The sequence below is a fragment of the Solanum stenotomum genome, chromosome 11, assembly GCF_019186545.1.
Source record: "Solanum stenotomum isolate F172 chromosome 11, ASM1918654v1, whole genome shotgun sequence".
Taxonomy (NCBI): domain Eukaryota; kingdom Viridiplantae; phylum Streptophyta; class Magnoliopsida; order Solanales; family Solanaceae; genus Solanum; species Solanum stenotomum.
The window spans coordinates 34905325-34925569 of record NC_064292.1 but is presented as its reverse complement, the minus strand read 5'-3'; the positions used below and the strand labels follow the sequence as shown (position 1 = coordinate 34925569).

The window sequence follows — 20245 nt, the reverse complement described above, 5'->3', positions numbered from 1 at the left end:
AAATTATTGATAGGAAGCACTACCACCAAATGGGCCCTACCCCGCTACCCGACACGAATCTGGATTGGAAGGCTCCAATGCCGATACCACACATTAGATAGGAAGCCAAAAGAAAAATGTTTATTTTTTTGCTAAAGGCTTCATTCAATTCTACGGATGGGTATTAATTTGCAGGGGCAGAGCTACAGTGTTAAATAGGGGTTCAGACGAACCCACTGGCTTTTACGTAGACCCTATATACGTTCTAAAAAATCACGTACAAATATATGTTAATATTGCATGCGAACCCGCATCAAACTAAGGTGGGTAGCGCAGTGGTAAGCGCGGGCAAGTTCTGAGTCTCAGGATGGGGGTTCGAGCCCCACTGGCAACAATTCAGTTTTTCCGAATTTGTTTTATTTTGGATTAAAAATGTGCTTTATGCCTATCTTTTACCCTCCTTTAATTCAATTTTTCCTATATAGATTTTTCTAAATTCTTTTCTCAAACAATAAAACAGAAAATTGATGATTGAGAATAATAAAAAAGTAGTGTCATACTCCAAAACAATATCTGACTATTAATTTCAAAATAGATAATTGTTCACGGGTCGGTTTGGATCGGTTATTGGTCAAAACCAAAACCAAACCAAACCAAATATAATATACATTTATCGGTTTGGTGGTTATCGGTTTCGGTTTGGTTTGGTTCGGTTATTCGGTCATTAACCATATACAAAATAAAAGAAACAATTCATTCAAAATGTGAAAAAAGTGACAACAATCCATTCAAAACGAAAAATAGTTAGAATGACTTAAATTACTGAACTTTCGATCACTAAATTTATTATCAATAAAGCTTAAAAATTCACTATATTGATCTAGAAGGAAGAGACAATAACATTTTCAGTCCACAAAGAATTGTCATAGACACTCATAAACATGAAATCAATAAGATAAATGTTTCATCTTGGGCATTTTTGCTTTCAATAAGTAAATTATAAAGAAAATTTAATGAAAATATGTATAAGATCTTTAAAATTGTTTATAAAAACAATATATTAAGTAGGTATATTAATAAAATATATGTATATAATTCATCGGTACGATTATTTCTTCGGTTTTTTCGAATAAAACCATAACCAAACCAAATACTATTGGTTTTCAAAAATCTTAAACCAAACCCAAATAAAATCAATTTTATTTTATCGGTTTGGTTTGGTTTTTCGGTTTGGATCGGTTTTTATCCAAACCGTGAACACCCCTAATTGTAAGTAACAAAAATATAGTGATCATATTCTAAAACAACATCTCACTATTGATTTCTTTTGAAGCATAAAACATTAAATCCAAAATTTATTTTTTAAAAAAGTTAGGGTTCTAATTTTTTACTACCTACTTCATTGTTACGGCTTGTTGTCAAAGTGCAGACCTCTGCCCCGGTAAGTACTATTTACTCTTCTCAGTTCCTCTTCGGCTCTCCCTTTTCTCTTTTTTTTTTTATTTGTCTTTACATTGTTTAACAAATTATTCAAAGATCTTATTTTTTAATCTTTAATTTTAAGACTGTTCCACATATTAATAATTGATTATATTAATTAAATTATTGTTTGCTTCTCGGAACTTCAACTTTCAAGGCAAGAGTGGCTCAAGGGTGAAGCAAGTAAAACCTTTCCTTTAGGTCCCAAAAATATTATTGGTGAATTTAATAATTTTAATTTTACTTAAAATATTATTGAGATTATAGAAAAAAAAAAGTTCAAAATCTATACTAAAATATCACTTATCTACCTTTTACCAAATAATATTTTAGAACTTTGAAATAAATAACTCAAAGCTTCATATTAATAAATGAAGTATTTGAAAGTGTACCAAATGATGGATCATTTCTGCTTTCAAAGCATAGCAACTTGTCGAGTGCAATTTTAATGATATGCTTATATGTTTGTGGTTATATATATATACATATATGTTTGTAATTTAACAATTGTTATATTAGATTAATATGTTGTTCTGTTTTAAAATTTAGAACCCACAAACATCAAATTCTGGCTCCGCCTCTGATTATTTGTCAAGAAATCTTAATTTCAGATGAAAGGAATAGGTAGAAAATCAAACAGAGTTCAATGATTTCATCTAGGCAATACTATTTGATAAACTGAGCCTGTACTATGTACATTCACCATGAACCTGCTTTATATGCATTGATCAATAAATGGAGAGAAATTGTAATTTGTAAAGCAACAGTCATACTCCAGAATTCTTATTCATCTGTACCACCACGCCAGTAGCCCCATTTACTCATCCCACATTCCGATAGGAACTTCTGATAATCGCCGTCCAGTTTTGCATAAGCACGAGAAAGCTCTTCAGATTGGAGATGTTCTCTATCATCGGTGACATTCTGTTCAACAGTTCCAATATGTTAGTTTTGCAGTCAAATTTCGCAACAGTAACAGAATCAAAGCAAGAATTACATACTGTTCACTGCAGTCTTAAAACCGTGTAAATTGGAAAGTATGGCAAACACACATTAAATTTTATATATGATGCACAGGAATGATGAGATAATAAGTACTAGTGTTGTTGAATATCAAATGACAAAATTCTCATCCAAACACTCCTGATAATCATGAAGTTCTCAAGGAAAAATAGGCTTATGTGATGCATGAATGCACACACATTACACGAAAAACATCTACTCCATGCACTTGCAAAGATTACCTAGTTGTTAGTTTTCCCGAAATTTGGTGGCAAATTGCAAAGAACATGTCACCAAAGTATCTTTTCCCAAAGAGGCCATATAGTGAAAATTACAGAGCTGATTTGAGCCCCACCAAGGTAATTATGGAATTTTTTTTTTTTGATAACCAAGAAATCCGTCTGTGACCCGCCCTTTGGACCAATCACAACCTTCTAAACTCAGTGGATAATGGGCCCGCCCCTCTACCCTCCACTTAAATACCGGGCTTCGCTTTGCATGTTGTGGGGCTTGAACCTACGATCTAAGCCACAAATCCTCCACCTTTTGCCACTTGAGCTAGGCCTTGGGGGCTAATTATGGAATTAATTAAAAGAAACATAACCAAGAGAGGAATATTGAAGAAAGACCACAAACAAGATAGTAATTCTTGCTAGCTACTTGCGCTGAATACTTACCTCAATTTCAGGTCTTGAATCAGAATATAATGCATCTGGATCGCTCAAATCACGAAGAGCTAATTTCCATCTCATGCTTCCAGATGCCTGACGAACATCTTGCAATTTATTTCTAGCAACTCTATGGTGAAAGGCATTCATTATGCATCTGATGCAAAAGCCTATCAGAGGAACCAGAACTAGAAAATAACCACTGGTTTTAGCCTGATAATAACATTGACAAGTCTGTTGAGATATCTATTAACATTCCGAAGGATCTGCATACTAATCATTTGCAATACATATAATTAATGTAACTAAACGAGACAAAGATACGACATATCTCAAGGAAGTCCTTACATATGGTAAATGACGGCATGAAAGCACATATAACATCTTCTGGTTGATATCATTGCCACAGAGTTTGAAGCGTTGGCTTGTTTCAGACACATCAATTTTAGGTAATCTAATCTTCTCTCGTTGATTCTGAAAAGAAACTGACAATCAATAAGAGAACTTGGAATACAAAAAGAGTCTAGCTAATGAAAGTTTCATGGAAAATCAAACTAAAAGAGGGCAAACAAAAACTGTTACACATTACAATTAGAAGGAAATAAGAAAAAACTTTTACTTGTACTGCAGCTACAAAAAGAGTCTAGCTAATGAAAGTTTCTCTGCTATATCACATAAATGCTCATCCAAGTTTCATTAGAAATATGCAGCCCATCACAAGGTTTTGTCAAAGCTAATACACAAATATATATCTTGATATATTCTGGAAATATCAATCTCGAGGAGTTGCCCAATCTTGTTGGTCAATCCACAAAATCCAAGAGGTATGAATGGATGACTAGACAAACTAACTGAGATTTCAAAACATCTTTTGGATGTGCTTAATATAACTAAAGGAAATACTGACACTAGCATCAACATAATCCCAAAGTCCAAGTGGAGATGAAAGTTTATTTTACCAAAATGTCTGGCTGAGTTGATTGAAAAAAACAAGTGTCTCATGAGTTGATTTTGATCATGCAGGGCAGATGAGATTAAGTGAAAATAAAGTGGTCTTCGAGTTGCATTCACATGGCATAACGAGTTCAAACTTCAGAGTTGCAGCTAAAAGAAACACCACAATGTAGCTGAAGCATACTGAATCAATGGCTTCCCTTTATCTGGCATGATTCATGAAGATAATATGGCAAGAATGGATAATAGCTCAAAGGGTAGATTAGATGACAGAATCTGAAGGATAGTTTGGAAAAATTCCTCATTGCAAACATTTTAATCCTATTCCAATGTTAGCTACCAATGACAAGGTATTTTATAAAATCCATCAGGAAGTCACATAATACTGCCAAGGAACTAGTCCAACAGATCTTATTCTTACCTTTTAGAATGACGAGATATCCTATTGATGAGAGCCTTAAAGCACTGACTATTTCCTGTAGTAGCAATGTAGCATCTTGGAGGAAGAAGTACTTACTTATTTTATGAACTAAACAAACACCAAAGGACTACAAAACTTTCTGTTTGGTCTTCCATTTTACAATTTTAGCATAATAATTATCATAGCACCTACATCCTATTACCTTCTTAGATGACATCAAATCAAGATAAAGACTTTTATAGGCAAATATGTCATGTTGACCTTGTTATAATTGTGTTCAGGCTTTTATTTGACTTGGTGAGTAGAGAGATCACTCGATCAAGCTTGCATCATTTCCCTCATTTAGTTTGTTGGTCTATTGTCACATATATTAAACTTCATAAAGCAAGCGCATCAATTTCATTCTAGATAACAGAACATCATTATTGGACAAGAACAAAGTAGAGCTCCAACAGATACAAAAACACAAGCCAATTCATTTAGCACCAAGCTGCACAGGCGATGAACACATTAAAGCAAAAGAGCAAATTTGATGACCACAGACACATTTTGTTTTGGCAACAACAGAAGCTACAACAGTGCCATAGTGAGTTGGATATGAACTGATATCAAAGTTCTTCAGTAGAATACAAAGAAAAGCGTAACTATAACTACAACTAAGTTGACACATAATATAATATAGTAAATAAAAGTGTGTTCTCTGTAACCTCGTAATCTTTTAGATGAGTTGTTCACATAATTCAAGTAGAAGTCCAAGATTCAAATTTTACTGTTACCGTTATTAGATGAATCATATATTAACTGTTGAGATGAAAACAAATGAGTCCAGAAAATGTTACCGTTTGGGAGTAAGGTGTAACATAGGAAGGGATGTTGAGATGTTGCCCTTCAAAAACAAGGTTAATATCAATAATTTCCTTATTAGCAGCAGCAATTTCATAAATAGGCACTCCATATAACTTTGAAAGTGAAGTCAATGTTTCATCCCTGCTATTACCAATCATCAAAATACAATTCAAATCTAAGAAACATTCATAGACCCACAAGTAAGGCATTCGTGTAAGAACACTTACTCTTTCACCACATGAACCGAGAATTGAATGGAACTGTTCCATTGTTGACCATTTGAGAAAAGCTCCTGAATATGATATTTACACCTCTGTGACAACAAAACCCAGAAACAATTTAGCCAATATTCAAACATATTTTCACTTTACTGACTAAAAAAACAACATGCAAGAAAGAAAAAAAAATCAGAAATAATGAGAAAAACTGTTGAAGAGAACCTTAGGAAGTAAACTGAAGTGCTTGTATGTGGAGTTAGCTCTAAATGAAGAGGATTTACAGGGCAATGGATGAGAGGATTGACATAGCTTCAATTCCATTGAATCATACTGCTTTCGATTACATTCACACAAAAGATTTGTCACTCACTTCTGAATCTATTGCGGGATAGAATAGTACGAAAGTAGCAAAGGAAGACTACAAAATTATTTGGGCTTCTTGAAAGGTATGGGCTTCATCTTAATATTCCAGATTTTCTTTGGGCCTCTTTGGGCTACATTTGGGAAAGGATTAATTATGATTAATTACAGAAATTCCACCTTTTAGTTTATTTATTACCATTATCCTCTATAAGTTTTACAAATCTCCAAAATCTCTCATTTTCACGCATCAGATTAGTGTATCTCGCGCATCATATTAATCTATCAGCGCATCAGATTAGTGTATCTCGCGCATCAGATTAGTGTATCATGTATAAAATGTACATCAGATTAGTGTATCATGTATAAAATGTAATGTATCTTACTTAACGATCAATGTATCTCGCTCATCAGATTAATGTATCAGTGCTTATATTATTATATCCATTTGAGGGATTTCTGTAATTATAAACTTTTAAAGGATAGATTGTAATTTTGTCTTAAAAATATGTGATTTCTGTAATTTACCCAATAATTATTGGGGAATTTTTGTAAATAGCCATTATAATATACTTAATTATGTTTCATAGCTATAGTTTGCATAATTTGGGGTTGTAGATATAATTTAAGATTCCTCGTTTGTATAATTCACGGATTTGTATAATTTGCTAGTGAGTTTGTATAATTGAGCTATATTTGTATAAACTCGAAAAAACAAATTCATACAAACATATACAACTGAACTTTAAGCAGTTATACAAATAATATTATACAAAATTACATTATACAAAAGTTATACAAATTTCGAATTGTACAGACGTGCGAATTATACAAACTCGAAACCCCGGCCCACGTAATTATCACTGAATGTTGGTCGCGAGTAGTAATTAACTAAATTTATGACTATGATGACTAATTAACTAGTATATGTTTGCCTAACCATGTAATTTTTCCTTAACTATTCGGCTAGTTTCAAATATATACAATAAAGTAAGAGAAAATTATACAAATTGAGCCCTCTAGGAAAAAATATTTACTCAAATTGAAATCAATCCAATATATTTATCCTTATTGGACCCACGAGCCAAATTTTTTACCCAAAATTCCCTTAGTTTGCATGAACCAATACTCAATTTGTTCTTCTTTTTGTTTTTCATTTATTATTTTTGTACTTCAATTTATTACTTTTGTCCTACTCACTCTGTCTCTAATTACTTGTCCATTTTTGAATTGACACACATATTAAGAAACAATGATTGAGATAGTGAGTTTACAATTTTATCCCTATTAATTATGAAGTGGATGAATTAAAAATTTAAGATTTTCAACAAGTTCTACCTTTTTCAAAATCAATTAATTGAGGGTATAATAAGTAAAAAAAATGATCTTTCTTGATTTGTCAAAATTGACAAGTAAAAAAGAAAAATTGGACAAGTAATTAGGGACTAATGAAATATCATTTATCGTCTTTGTACTTCAACTTATTACTTTTGTCCTATTATTTATCATCTTTGTACTTCAATTTGTTTCTATCCAATTATTGATTACTTTTGTCCCCTTCTTATTTATTACTAGGAAATATATCCGCGCTTCGCGCGATAAATTTATCAATTTAGAAAATATTTCTAAAGTACAAATTTTGTCAAACAAATATGATAAAACTTTTCATGTCTATGCATAAAATATAGTTAAAAATATTCATGAAATCTTTCTTATATAATTTTGTTATTAAAATTAGAGTTAGATGAATGGTATTCTTTTTATTATTATATCTTCTTCAAAAAATGAAAATATATAAAAATATTTTCATTTTTAAATACAGTATTTGTGTATGTGATTCTAATAGTAGTAGGTTTGTTTCTTTCATCAGATATATGACATATTTGTTTTCCAAAAATTTCCTTCATTAAGAATAAAACAATAAAAAATGAATGAAACTAAACATATAAAGGGAAAATAAGAAATATAAGTACCCACTACAATGGAATCACTCCTCTTCAATTAGACGGTTAAAACTTAAAAGATATTTACTACAATTCCTTTTGATTATAAGATTAAAATTTTGAAATAATATTTTTCCTTTATTTAATTACAAGTATTTAAAACTCTTTTCTTAGTTACTCCCTCTGTCCCATTTTATGTGGCACCATTTCCTTTTTGGTCAGTCCCAAAAAGAAAGTCACATTTCCTAATAAGGTAAGTATTTAAAGGTACAATTCCTCTTTTACCCTTGTTGGTCCCACTTAATCTTAAAATAATACTCCAATACATTTATGAGGAGAGAGAAAAGTGAGTCTACTTTTTAAAGGGCAATATAGTAAATATTTCAAAGTCTTCATTTATTTCTTAAACTCCGTGCCCGATCAAATGTTGCCACATAAAATGGGACGGAGGGAGTATTATCCTATGACCAAAATTAAGTCAACTAACAGTGTCTTTCTCTAAGCTTATATATGAAAAGTATTATAAATTATAATTTTACTCATGTATTTATCAATATGGGTAAGAAGATATATATTAACTAAATTTTGATCGAAATTGATATCATTTGAATCTTAAGAAAGAGCGAATTAAAAAGAGAGAAAAAGATTTTAAAAAGTGAAAAATTAGATAATAGAAATAGTACAATAGGAATATAATATGACCTCGTTACAAATTTATCCAAGATATAATATGAATTAATGGATGAAATCTTCATGTATTTATACATACAAATTTAATTATTTTCTCAAATTAGTTCGAAAACTTTGCATATCACTTATTTTATAATTAATTCAGTTCATAGCTTAGATTTTTTAAAATTTGAAATTACAAAATTCTCTAATTTTTAAATTTAAAAGTAGATATTCTAACATTAAAAAATATTTGTTAATATAACTCATATTTTATGTAAAAAAAACTATAGATTACAAAGTGAAAGGAAAAAAATTAAATCTAACTTTGTAAAATATTCAAAATATGAAATATTTATCTTCTACTAATTTACAATCCGTAAAATTTAAAAGGGTTAAAAATGTATTGATGAAGAACAATGTCACGAAATTTTATAAGCCTCAACTTGTTTAGTAAGAAAACATTTTAACCAAAAGTAATGTATCCCTTCTCTAATTGCTTTTAAAATTTTCTTGTCTGCTCCCTCTTAACTTTTCTCAAAATCATGTTTTTAAAATCCTCGTACTATTTCAACATTTATATGAATTGGAACAATTTAATTAATTCAAATAATAGAAGAAAATTCTTAGACATTCTTAGTATAATTTTTAAATATACGCATTTCTCAATGAAACAAATTTCTATTATATTTATGAAGAATGAACAATTAGATCATTTCAATGATGAAAATTTTAAAATAAATAAAATAATGATAATTCTCAAGGAGACTATAATTAGTTGGAACTTGAAAGCCATATATATTAACAAATAATTGATACATATACTAAATAAAAAAATGGATCAAAATTCACATGTTCTTTCTTCAGTAGGAATCAAATCACTAACCAAATTCATTGAGATAATCTTTTTTGGCTTGTACTTCAAGAGGACCAGTGGCAAATCCAATCAACTTTAAAATCTCTTGTTTTTTTCTTCACATGTGTATCTCGCGAGGCATGGACCTAGTTATCCTTCAATCGTTATTCCTTTGTTTCAAAAGGAGCTAGAATCACCTCTTTTTTTATCATGTTCATTTGATACATTTTCTACACACATAAAATTCATAATAAGCTCAAAACACTCAAAATGATAATCTAACAATACAATTATGCATAGAATATAAAGCAATAAGTTATTATTTGCCAATAACTTAATATAAAATATAAACTTTTAGCCGAATACCACTCCACAATTTGACATCTGTAGTTAGAGATGATCTAAAAAAGGAAGAGAGATCAAAGTGCGTAGCAACTGATTACATATGTGAAATGAAAGAGGAAAGTTGTTAATAAGATAGAAGATGAATATGTACCTTTAAGCCTTTGAAGGAATTTAATTAGCTGTAGAGAGAATATGCTTAGGAAAATAGTGAGGATTAATAGAGTTTAAATAGCTATTAGAAATTAAATATAATCATTAATGTTGCAATTATTAAAAAAAATAAACTTTCCTAATTAGTGCTAATTTGTAGATAATCAGTTATGTCGGATTAGGAAAACGTCATATTGCTAATTTAAATTTAAATATATTGTCAAATTAAACTACCATTTATTTTGTAATAAAAGTAAATTAACGTTACTGTCAATTGTATGGAGTTAATTAATCAATGTGTTAATTCCAATAATATTTAATAATAATTTAATTGGAGAAATTACTACATGTTATGATTATACTAAATGCACCACTATGTTTTTAGCCGTTACATAATTTATTTTGATAGTAAAGGTAAATGTGAAAATGCTAATAGTAAGGAAAGAGAGTAACTGCTAATAATAAGAAAAGAGAGTAAATGTTTAAAAAGTTTTTTTGAACAAAAAATAAAAGAAAAAATTCTAAGAAAATAAATAAATAGTAATAGAGGCCAATGAAGCATGTCACATCAGCGATTTTTTTTCCAGCTTTATATATATATATATATATATTTATTTATTTATTTATTTATTTTTATTGTAACTTTTATCATTTTTCTCATTTATTATTTCATCTATTCATTTTTACTTATCGTATTTGAACTTGACACATTCATTAAAATAAAACATATTTTTTTTTAACAAAAACAAAAATTAAACACAAATATAAATGTATTAACTAATTACTTTTAGATTAATAAAAAAAATATTAAATTCACCAATTTATTTACAAAACTATTCATTCCTTAATGATACCATGGTAGTATATGGTATGTTGTGATGTGATGATATCATTGATAAATTATGAGGTCCTTCCTTGAAGGACTGCTCATTATCATTGATATCATGCTATTATATATATATATATATATAAATAATGTGTTGGTATCATTGATGAATGAGTTGATTATACATGAATGAATGTAGAAAATCTTAATTATATCATAGCAATATATGTATATATTGTTATGGTATCATTAATGCAGTAGTATTGTGAATGAATGAAGGAAATAAACATTAGTGCTACCACAATAGTATATTCACATACTGTGATAGTATCATACATGATCTGAGGAGTGTTATTGATTATATGAAACAATCCTTAATAATACGATGTCAGTATATGATGGTATCATGGAGGTGTCACTACAGGATTGGAATACACATCAGTAATACGATGACAATATATAGATATATTGTGGTGATATCATCAATGACCGAAGCAAATCACAATGATACCATCTTAGTATGTAGATATACTGTGATGGTATCACAGAGGTCTCACTAAAGTACTAAAGCATGCATCAATGATACCATGAAAGTGTATAAATATACTGTGGTAGTATCATTACAAACTGAAACAAATGAAAAAAAAAATCGGATATAAAAAACGAAAAGAAAAGGTAAAAAAATAAAATACAGAATGACAAAACTATGAAATTAAATTGTTGTGAAAACTAAAGAATATTATGATTTGAGAAAAAAAAATGAATAAAAAAGGAAGAAAAATTATAAAGAATAAGAACATAATCAGAAAAAAATGAGAAAATAAAAGGAAAGGAAAATCATATAAAGAAATTAAAAAATAAAAAAATAAAAAGAAACAATAAAGGAGAAAAAGGGGGTAAAGGAGAAAAATAAAAGCAGAAAAAATAGAGAAAATAAACAAATAAAGAAATAAATGAGGAAAAAAGAAAAGGGGTTTATTAAATAAAAATTGAGTATGAATTAAATTATGGTCTAAAAACAAAATACATAATAAAATACTTTGGAAAAAATAAATGAATAAAACTTGCATAAAAAAGTAGAGAAAAAAAACGAATAAAGAAATAAAGGAGAAAAAAGGAAAAAATATACATAAAATAAATATTGAGTATAAATCAAATTATGGTGTAATAAAAAGTAAGGAATAAAATAATTTGAAAAAATTTAAATGAACAAAGAAACATAAAAAGAAAAAAGAAAAAAAGTAGAAAAATAAAAGCAAAAGTATTAAAAATAAGCTATATAACTAAAGCTACAAGGAAACGGGGCATATTTGTAACACCTGGGATTTGGAAAAGAAGGAAAATAAAATTTTTGGGCTGAAGTCTGTGTTTATGAATTTCATCTACAGACCGTAGAAGCATATACGGGCTGTAGATGACAACTGTAGGAAGTGGGAAAATAATTTTTCTAAAAACAAGTCAGAGTACCCTTTTTACGGTTCACTAGGACGGTTTGTCATCCTATGTACGAGTCATAGGTGGGTCTCATAGGTGAGTCCCAGACTTAGTGAAATTTTGAGGGTCAAAGTTGATTTTTACGGGTGGCATGTACAGACCATAGGAAGACCTACAAGTCATACATGGGTAATGTCAAAAGTTAGGTCAAATAATAGTTTTTGAACTCTATGTACGGTTGACCAGTACGGTCCATAGGTCCAAACCGTAGGTAAGACTCGACAGTTATTTTTAAAGGGACTTTGGGTCTTTTCCTATTTGTCTTAACACAATACTATGTCGTTTTACCTTCTACCCTAAGCCTTATATAAACGTTTTAAGCCTCCAATTTACCAATTTTAACCCATTCTCCTAAATTCCCAAAACTTGACCAAATTCATCCTTCTAATTCTCTCAAGTCTAAGGAAGAAGAAGAAGAACTAGGGTTCCATTCAAGTCTCAAAATTGTCCATTTTCTTGGGCTTAAAGGATCAAGGCATGTATGTATTCACCCATGGAGTCCTTTCCTCTATGGGGTCCCCAAAGATTTCCGGTTCCCAGTTCAATCTTCAAATTATCAAAGTAGGGTTTCAGTTCAATGAATGTGGGCTTGTTTATTTTATGATTAATTATGATTAATTAAATTTTCTAATGCACTAATTGATGTTAATCTATGATATTTAGTTGAAATTGCACTTGCCCATGCCTAAATTATGCTTTTCAACTATGGTCTTATGATAAACCCATAAACTATGAATTATGAATCTACAAAGATATGCATGTTTTCATGAAGTGATTATAAATAAATTGATGATACTTTGAAAGGAAAGTATTGATGCTATTGTGAAATGATTTCTCACTTACTATGATGATCATGATTGTGAAAGGTATTTCTCACAAATGAATTCACGTTGGTGAAAGATTTTCTCATTCATGTAGAACTATGTTTAAGAAGCTATTCTATGTTTTGATCTTGAAAATGTGGATTGGTATTGATCATTTCCTTTCCCTATGTTAAATTGATATTTGACTTTTATCTATTCCGTTGTGATTTAGACTTAGCACCGAGAGGGTTATGAGGTGGAGGCTCAAATAGGATAGTCTTTAGTAGCAACCTCTAGTCTCAAACTACGTGTCCCTGTAGAATTGTCTTAAATGACCTAGCTAGTGAATCCACGTTAGCAAATGATGATATGTACGAATTCTACCTTGACAAGTAGATTCCCCTTCTTTCGGTATAAGGGATATATCAGATTCCATGATATAGCTCTCATGGTTTTAACATCAGTTAAAGCTAAGATCTCACAAAATGACTATGTTTTCTTCACAGTTTTCCTTATGCCATCTATTTTGATGTATTTGGCTATGTATTATGTTTTCATATCATTCTTCTCGAAAAACTTCTAAATGTTTTATAATGATCATGTCTATTCGTTTTAAGTCATTTATATTATCATGATTTATGTTTATACATATTGCCTCATACTAATTGCATTTCATGTACTAATGCATACTTGTGCCTATATTATTTCACTAATGTAGGGACCAATGCTCCTACCTCCCATACACGTGGCTAGTTAATTTCATAGACCTTGAATATCGGTGAGTCCTCATATTCCGAGGACCAAGATGACTTTTATAGCTTTATGTCATTTCATTTCAACTTTGTATGTGATGTATGGGTTACGTCCCAGTCACTTTTCTTATGATGTATTAGATGACTCTGATATTTATGTTAGACTTCCGTATTTGTTAAACTCTTTCGTATGAAATGCTATCTTTTGAACTCCTTACTTCTTATCTTGTATGATGTATGCTAAGTGGCTTGTGTAAGGATTCATGGGGTTCTATACACCATGGTTTACCTAGGGTATATTTTGGGTTATGACAAACTTTGTATTTAGAGCACAAAGTTTAGAAAGGTCCTAGGATGTCTCATAAGCCACGTCGAGTAGAGTCTTGTTCATGAATGTGAAGTGCTATAAGATATATAGGGAACTCCACTTCTTTCATCATTCTAAAGTCATGCAATAGAGTGTAACTCTATATGTCTATCTTCTAATCCCTATCCGATGTTTTCCCGGATATTGTCCCTCGAAGAGCATACGTTAGGAGGAATGCATGTGAACATGTGGAAAGAGAAGCTCTTCAATAGGTTCCACAAGTTTCGGCCGATCCTTTGACCAAACAAGTGACTAATGCAGATTTTATGGCAGCTTTTCAAGTGTTAGCTCAATCCATGACCAAGCCAATAGGGAGGTTTTGATCCCTGATGCTTATCGTGACCAACGACACTAACCTACTGTATAAGTGTCTACGATCGTCGATAGTATAGTAACCCAACTAAAGGTTGGGGTCGTGTCCCAAGGGAGTGGTTTTGAGAATTGATAAAAAATAAAATTAAGCTCTAACTAGTCGTAGCTAAAGACATTAACGAACAAAACATGGTAAATTAAAGGGGGTGACACGAAAGTGTCAAATATCAATTTGAGGGTTTTGTCACAATTAGTAAAAATAACAAAAATTTAACAAGAAAATCAAGTATGGGAAAATGTTCTTGGGGTGTGACCGCAATACAAGTTGAGATAAGTAGTTGGGTACATGCTTTTGAAAGGAAATTTGTAAGATAATAGTGACTATGCTAAGCTTTAAATGGAAATAAGTTCCCTCTCGGGTAACTTACCCCGTTTCAAATGCGTTCCTCTCGGACACCCATTTGCCGCATGAAGACCAGCCTACACTTTACCCGACTCACTCTCTCGAGTTGAGTGTTAGAATATGGGACTAGGGATCACCCTCTCGGGCTGAACCTCATGTCGACCCACTCCTTAGGCCATCAGTCTAGTGGTCTTGGTTTCGCGACCTCCCTCTTGGGTAAGCCAAAAATACATGGGTGGCTTTGTATTTGAAACTACAAACCATTTAGATTAAACCACAACCACTAGGTGAAATCACCATTAAATTACATCTAACCTATCTGCAAGCAAGACCCAACAATAATATCAACACATATTTGCTAAATCACACCCCATGAATGGAGGTTTTTAGCCACACATCAAGAAATAACAAAATACACCTAAAATGATAGTAAAATCAAATGGGTATAAGAAATTAAACCTTGATTTAAGCAAAGGAAGAAGAATGGAGAAGACCCACTTCCAACTTGGGGAAGATGTAATCCTTATTTCTTCAAGTCTCCCAAAAACCCTCTCCAAACTTGAGAAAAAAATATCCAAAAAGTACTATTCTATTATGGGAATTAAAATAAAAGTTTGACTCCTAAAATTAATAATAAGTTTGGTATTTATAGACTTTAGAAAATAGCGCTGGTGGATTTTTCGGCGAAGTTAGGCGATGCCGCCGAATGACTCGGCGACTCGCCCTTCTTCTATTTTATCGCCGTTTCATGCTTGCCTTCAACATCTTTACGTTCTGGACCATTGGGCAATATAGTAGTGCATCGCAGAACTATTCGGCGAAGCGTCAACTGCTCCTTTTATCGCCTTTTTGATCCTCTTCCTTCAGGGCTTCACATACTGGAACAAAGGGCGGAGTTTGTCCTTTCGGCGAATCGCCAAAGGTTCTTGGCGATGCTCATGCTTCAGCTTCTTCGTTCTTTTGAGCCTTTTTGTTCCTTTTTGCGCCTAAGTGTCCATGCTTCCACTAAAACTTGAAATACCTGAAACTTAAGAGTTTTCATCAGATATTGAGACAAAATAAGCATTCGAGGACACTATTTCTATCAAAATAAAGCCCTAAATGAGTCCAGTTTGTGGACTCATCAACACCCCCAACTTAAACTTTTGCTTGTCCTCAAGCAAACTCAAGTTCAGCCGTTCAAAAAGGGTGTCTCAAACTGTGCTACACAAGACTCAATCATGAACATACACAACAAGATTCAAATTACTTATGCAAAGATCAACTGTGCACTCAAAGATTCAAGTTGTGACATACCATTACCAGAGATTCTCATGCTCGCAATACTTGCTACTTGTGCGAGTTCAAGCTCGACAAAAAGTATCTAATTGCCCTCACATGAAGAATGATTCCATATTCACACACAGAGGTTAATCAATTCAAGATCAGGAATCAGATGCAACAATTCAATGCATGCTTTCACCCATAGGTTTTCCCTTATTTTCTAATGACTTTTGATTCGGCTTACTCAAGATCAAAAAGGTCTTTCTAAGGCTTGTAATGGGGATTAGTGCAAATGTATGGCCATTTAGGCTCAAGACTCCTTCCTCGTGGGATGTGGTATTCTCAAGGCATTCCCTTCTCCTCCTTTATCAATTATTTTTCTAATGCTTCTAATTCACCTGCTTATTCACCTTTATGGCTTGCTTGGAAACCCGATTTCCTTCGTACCTTATTCCATAGGGTTTTTTTTTTAAAGAAATTGAAGGGGTTTCCACTTATGCAATCCCATGGGTTAGGGGGGGACTTTTTCTAGCACTTCTTGACTTCTCCTTTTCCTTTTTGCCACACCCCCAACTTAGGCTTTTGGCCTAAGTTGGCTATTCACTACATCAGAAATTAAGAGGATTGTAGGTAGTGAGTCAAGTAAGGTCTAGGGTTCATCAAGGTTCTTCCAAAGAAAGGTAAGGCTCAAAGGGTGTTCAAAAGAGTTTCACAAACTCACGGGTAGACCACAAAAGAGGTATATGTCAAATTTGGCTCACACTCTTTAAAGTTGCCTGAGATCATTTCAAGAGAACACCTTTCTAAATCAATCAGACTAACAAGGCAAATTCTAGGTTTATTCATGCAAGTTTCAAAGCAAGATAATCACACAAGGCATTGACACTTAAGTCAAACAAAACTACACACTTTCGCTAGTGTGCAACGGTCATTACAAGAGAATTAATTCGATAAATGGCTAATCACACAAGATGCAATGAGTTCACATATTGTCTATGCAACTTCATTTGGCCTCATCGTAGCCGTACATTCATGTTCGTTCAATTGAGAGCACTATTCAAGTCATTGGTATTGATCAAAACCGAGACTCAAATTTTTGCAAATGAACAACCACATTCAACTCACGAGGGGTGGCAAAAATGTGCGAAAAATTCAAAATTTTTCGAAAGGATCAAAATCATTTTGTATTTAAAATAAACAGAGCCACGAGCTCAAACATCCATAGAAAAGCAGTTATTAACATAATTATAAACATACAACCCAAATGTATTCAAAACACGAATATCCGTAACAAGCAAAATAAGGTGGGCCTCACCCCACCTCAAATAAGATCATTTGTCCTCAAATACAAGTAATAAGAATCCAAAAGTAGATGTAAGCAAGATAGATAAGAGGGTAGAGAAAGGTCCTGGCTACATAGTCTATCTATCTGCTGGGGCATCAGTGCCCGGAGTAGTCTCAGATGGAAAAACAGTGCCAGATCCACTAGGGGCTGCTGTGGACATCTCGATCGGCGATGTTTGGATCACCGACTGCATAACTGTCTCTACTAGATCTGGCAGATCTCTGAATATGCTCGATCTTGGCTTTCTCTTCTCTCCTCAACCTGTGCTGCTATCAACTACTCGTCGGTTTCTGCATCTAACTCTACCTCTGCTGCACCGTCCCCTTGCACATCTCCAGTGGCCACAAGAACATCCCTATCATCTGCCCTCTCTATAAGTGAAGTGAAGTCGGTAGACTTAATGTAATCTACGTCCTTCCTCAAACTTGCAATCTCGGCTTTTAAAGCCGTCACCTCAGAGGTTTCCCGTTGTTTGCTCTCACAAGCCATAATTCTTACTGTCAAGGCATCAACAGAAGTTTGAATTGGATTAAGCGCTGCTAGTATGGCCCTATTAATCATCTCTGGAACAGACCTTTCCAGTCGGGTAGCTCTCACATCAGTTGAATAGGCCAACTGCCCCATATTTAGGATCATGGCCTGAGTGATTCTAGCAGGCTGGGAGGATGAGGAGGCACCTGGAACCTGTGAGGGAGAAAAAGAAGGAGCTGGTATACCTGAGGGCTCAGAGGCTGAGGTGGACGAAGGTGTTTCTGCTGATAATAAGTCAATATTGACCTCTAGAGAATTATCTGCTGGGGCTGCTCGTTTCCTGTCATTCTCTTCTTGTGTAAATTCGAACTCTATACGCCTGATATTAGTAGAGGAAGATAGAGTGACCTCTATATCGCTAGTAGGATCTCGGGGTACTCTAACATGCCTGTATAATGTAGTGACCAGAATAGGAAAGGGCAGAGATGTCTGCGTCTGTTTGGCTCTCATGGTCATCTTTTGTGAAACCAGTAGCCCCAACTCGATCCGCCTCCTAGCTATGATAGACCCAAGGCAAGCAGCCTTAGGATGCCACATAATGGACTCATTCTGGGATGGCGTGATAATGCTGTTGATAAAACCAAACCAATATCGGGAGGCAATGTTCATGTCCTTCTTCTCAATCTGAGCTCCTGTATCCGTCCACCTCGGGGTGGTGTTAGAGATCATCGGAGCTAGCCAACCCATCAAGTCATCTAGGGAATGAGCAATAGGCAAACCCTGGAAGGGTAGTACCGAGTGCAGTAGTGGACCCAATACATCATTAATATGCTCGCTGTGACACTCCACCTCCTTGCCTCTAACTATAACCGACTTCACCGGTTGGAACTCACTAGCCTTTTTCTTATTTTTTGGGACCAACTCCTCATAAGCTAGGCAGAATTCCCAAACCCAGGAAGCGATGCAAGAGCCTCGTGGTCTAGTGAACTGCTCGAACTCATGATACCTAAGTGTGTCAAGCACCTCAGCATGCTTACCTTCCAAATCCTCCACAAATAGTAATTTTTCTTCTAGAATGGTTCGTAAACCATCGCCTTTTAATCTATTTAGCAATCTGGGTGGATGTGGAGCTACGGGGAGTGCAGGGGCCACTGGAGGTGGTGCCGAAGCTGGCACTGGTTCAGTCTTATGAGGATTTATGGCTGATGGAACTCCAGTGGGTGTAGATTAATGTCAATCCCTAAGCCTATTTTGTCGGTGAATCAAGGGTTTTTCATCATCCGATTCAGAGAAGTCTGGCTCAATAGCTGACCTTTTTCTAGCGATATGCTTTTTTCGTTTGCCTTTATCTCCCGGTGGTAGATCTTGCTTTCTTTTCTGTGAAGGACGTGATCCACCTTCATTGATTGTAATTCCCTTAGCCTTTGTTCTGAGGTGGTGCATTTAAGTTTGTACGTACCATATCTGCAAAGGTTTGTGATTAGTCAGAAGAACAATCACACTAAAACACAGAAAATCTGAAGTAGAAAGGTTCGCCGGTCAGTCGGGTAAAGGAGGCATGCGAAGGGCGGTCTGAAGTCCATATGGCGAGTCGCCGACTACCTTCGGCGACCACAAATGTGTCCGCCGAAAGTTACAGATCTCTCAGCCTTATGGACATGAATGATGAGCGATATAAGATCAGTAGGCGAACCACTGAATCATTTGGGGAGCACGACCCAGCTCGCCGAATGATTCACCGTGCCTATTTTTCAACCCACTTTTTAGAATAGACCATACAAGCACTGAAAACAAAATTAAAGCATGCAGACACAAAATTCACACAAGACCCATACTTCCCATCATTCCGAAATACTGAGACTTCTTTCGATTCTGCCTAATTTTAGCCATTTAACTACGATCACCTTTAAGAATGTCGTTACCCATTCTTTTGTTGAGCAGTTTTCGTTGTTCAGCACAAAAGTGGGCCACTTAGGTCTTACCCCACCAATATAACTACAATCAAGAAACACCCAATACAAACTTAATCAAATTAAAGCACAAACAACAAGGCATTCGACTATTAAAATATTTCAGGTAATTAAGCTCGAATTACTCATAGCATATCAACTTATTTCTATTAGAGAGGCCCAGCACATGTCATCCTGATACTACAATTGCAAAAGAGTGCAAAAACTTTAAAGATAAATTTGGGGTTTTATGGGCTAACCGTTAATGCCAATCAAATTTGCCTTTTGAAATGCTAGGCAGCAAAGAGATCCAACCCCAAGCACTATTTACCAATTGAAATACTAATGGAAAGGTAAAAATCTAAGAAAA

At 33.5% G+C, this 20245-nt stretch overlaps 1 protein-coding gene across 2 annotated transcripts; it reads right to left on the bottom strand.

Annotated features, from left to right (window-relative positions):
• Window positions 1–2100: 2100 nt before the first annotated feature.
• Window positions 2101–5962, bottom strand: LOC125845540 (uncharacterized). 2 transcript variants are annotated; one of them, XM_049525075.1, is made up of 6 exons: window positions 5790–5962; window positions 5577–5662; window positions 5343–5493; window positions 3477–3602; window positions 3138–3341; window positions 2101–2382 (listed from the first exon to the last, which is right to left on the bottom strand). In XM_049525075.1, exons 1-6 carry the CDS (start codon window positions 5886–5888, stop codon window positions 2242–2244), a joined length of 807 nt encoding a protein of 268 aa, XP_049381032.1. In that variant the 5' UTR covers window positions 5889–5962; the 3' UTR covers window positions 2101–2241. The 2 variants fall into 2 exon arrangements, with proteins under 2 accessions (XP_049381032.1, XP_049381033.1); XM_049525076.1 differs by having other exon boundaries at window positions 5343–5490; window positions 5790–5961.
• Window positions 5963–20245: the final 14283 nt, after the last annotated feature.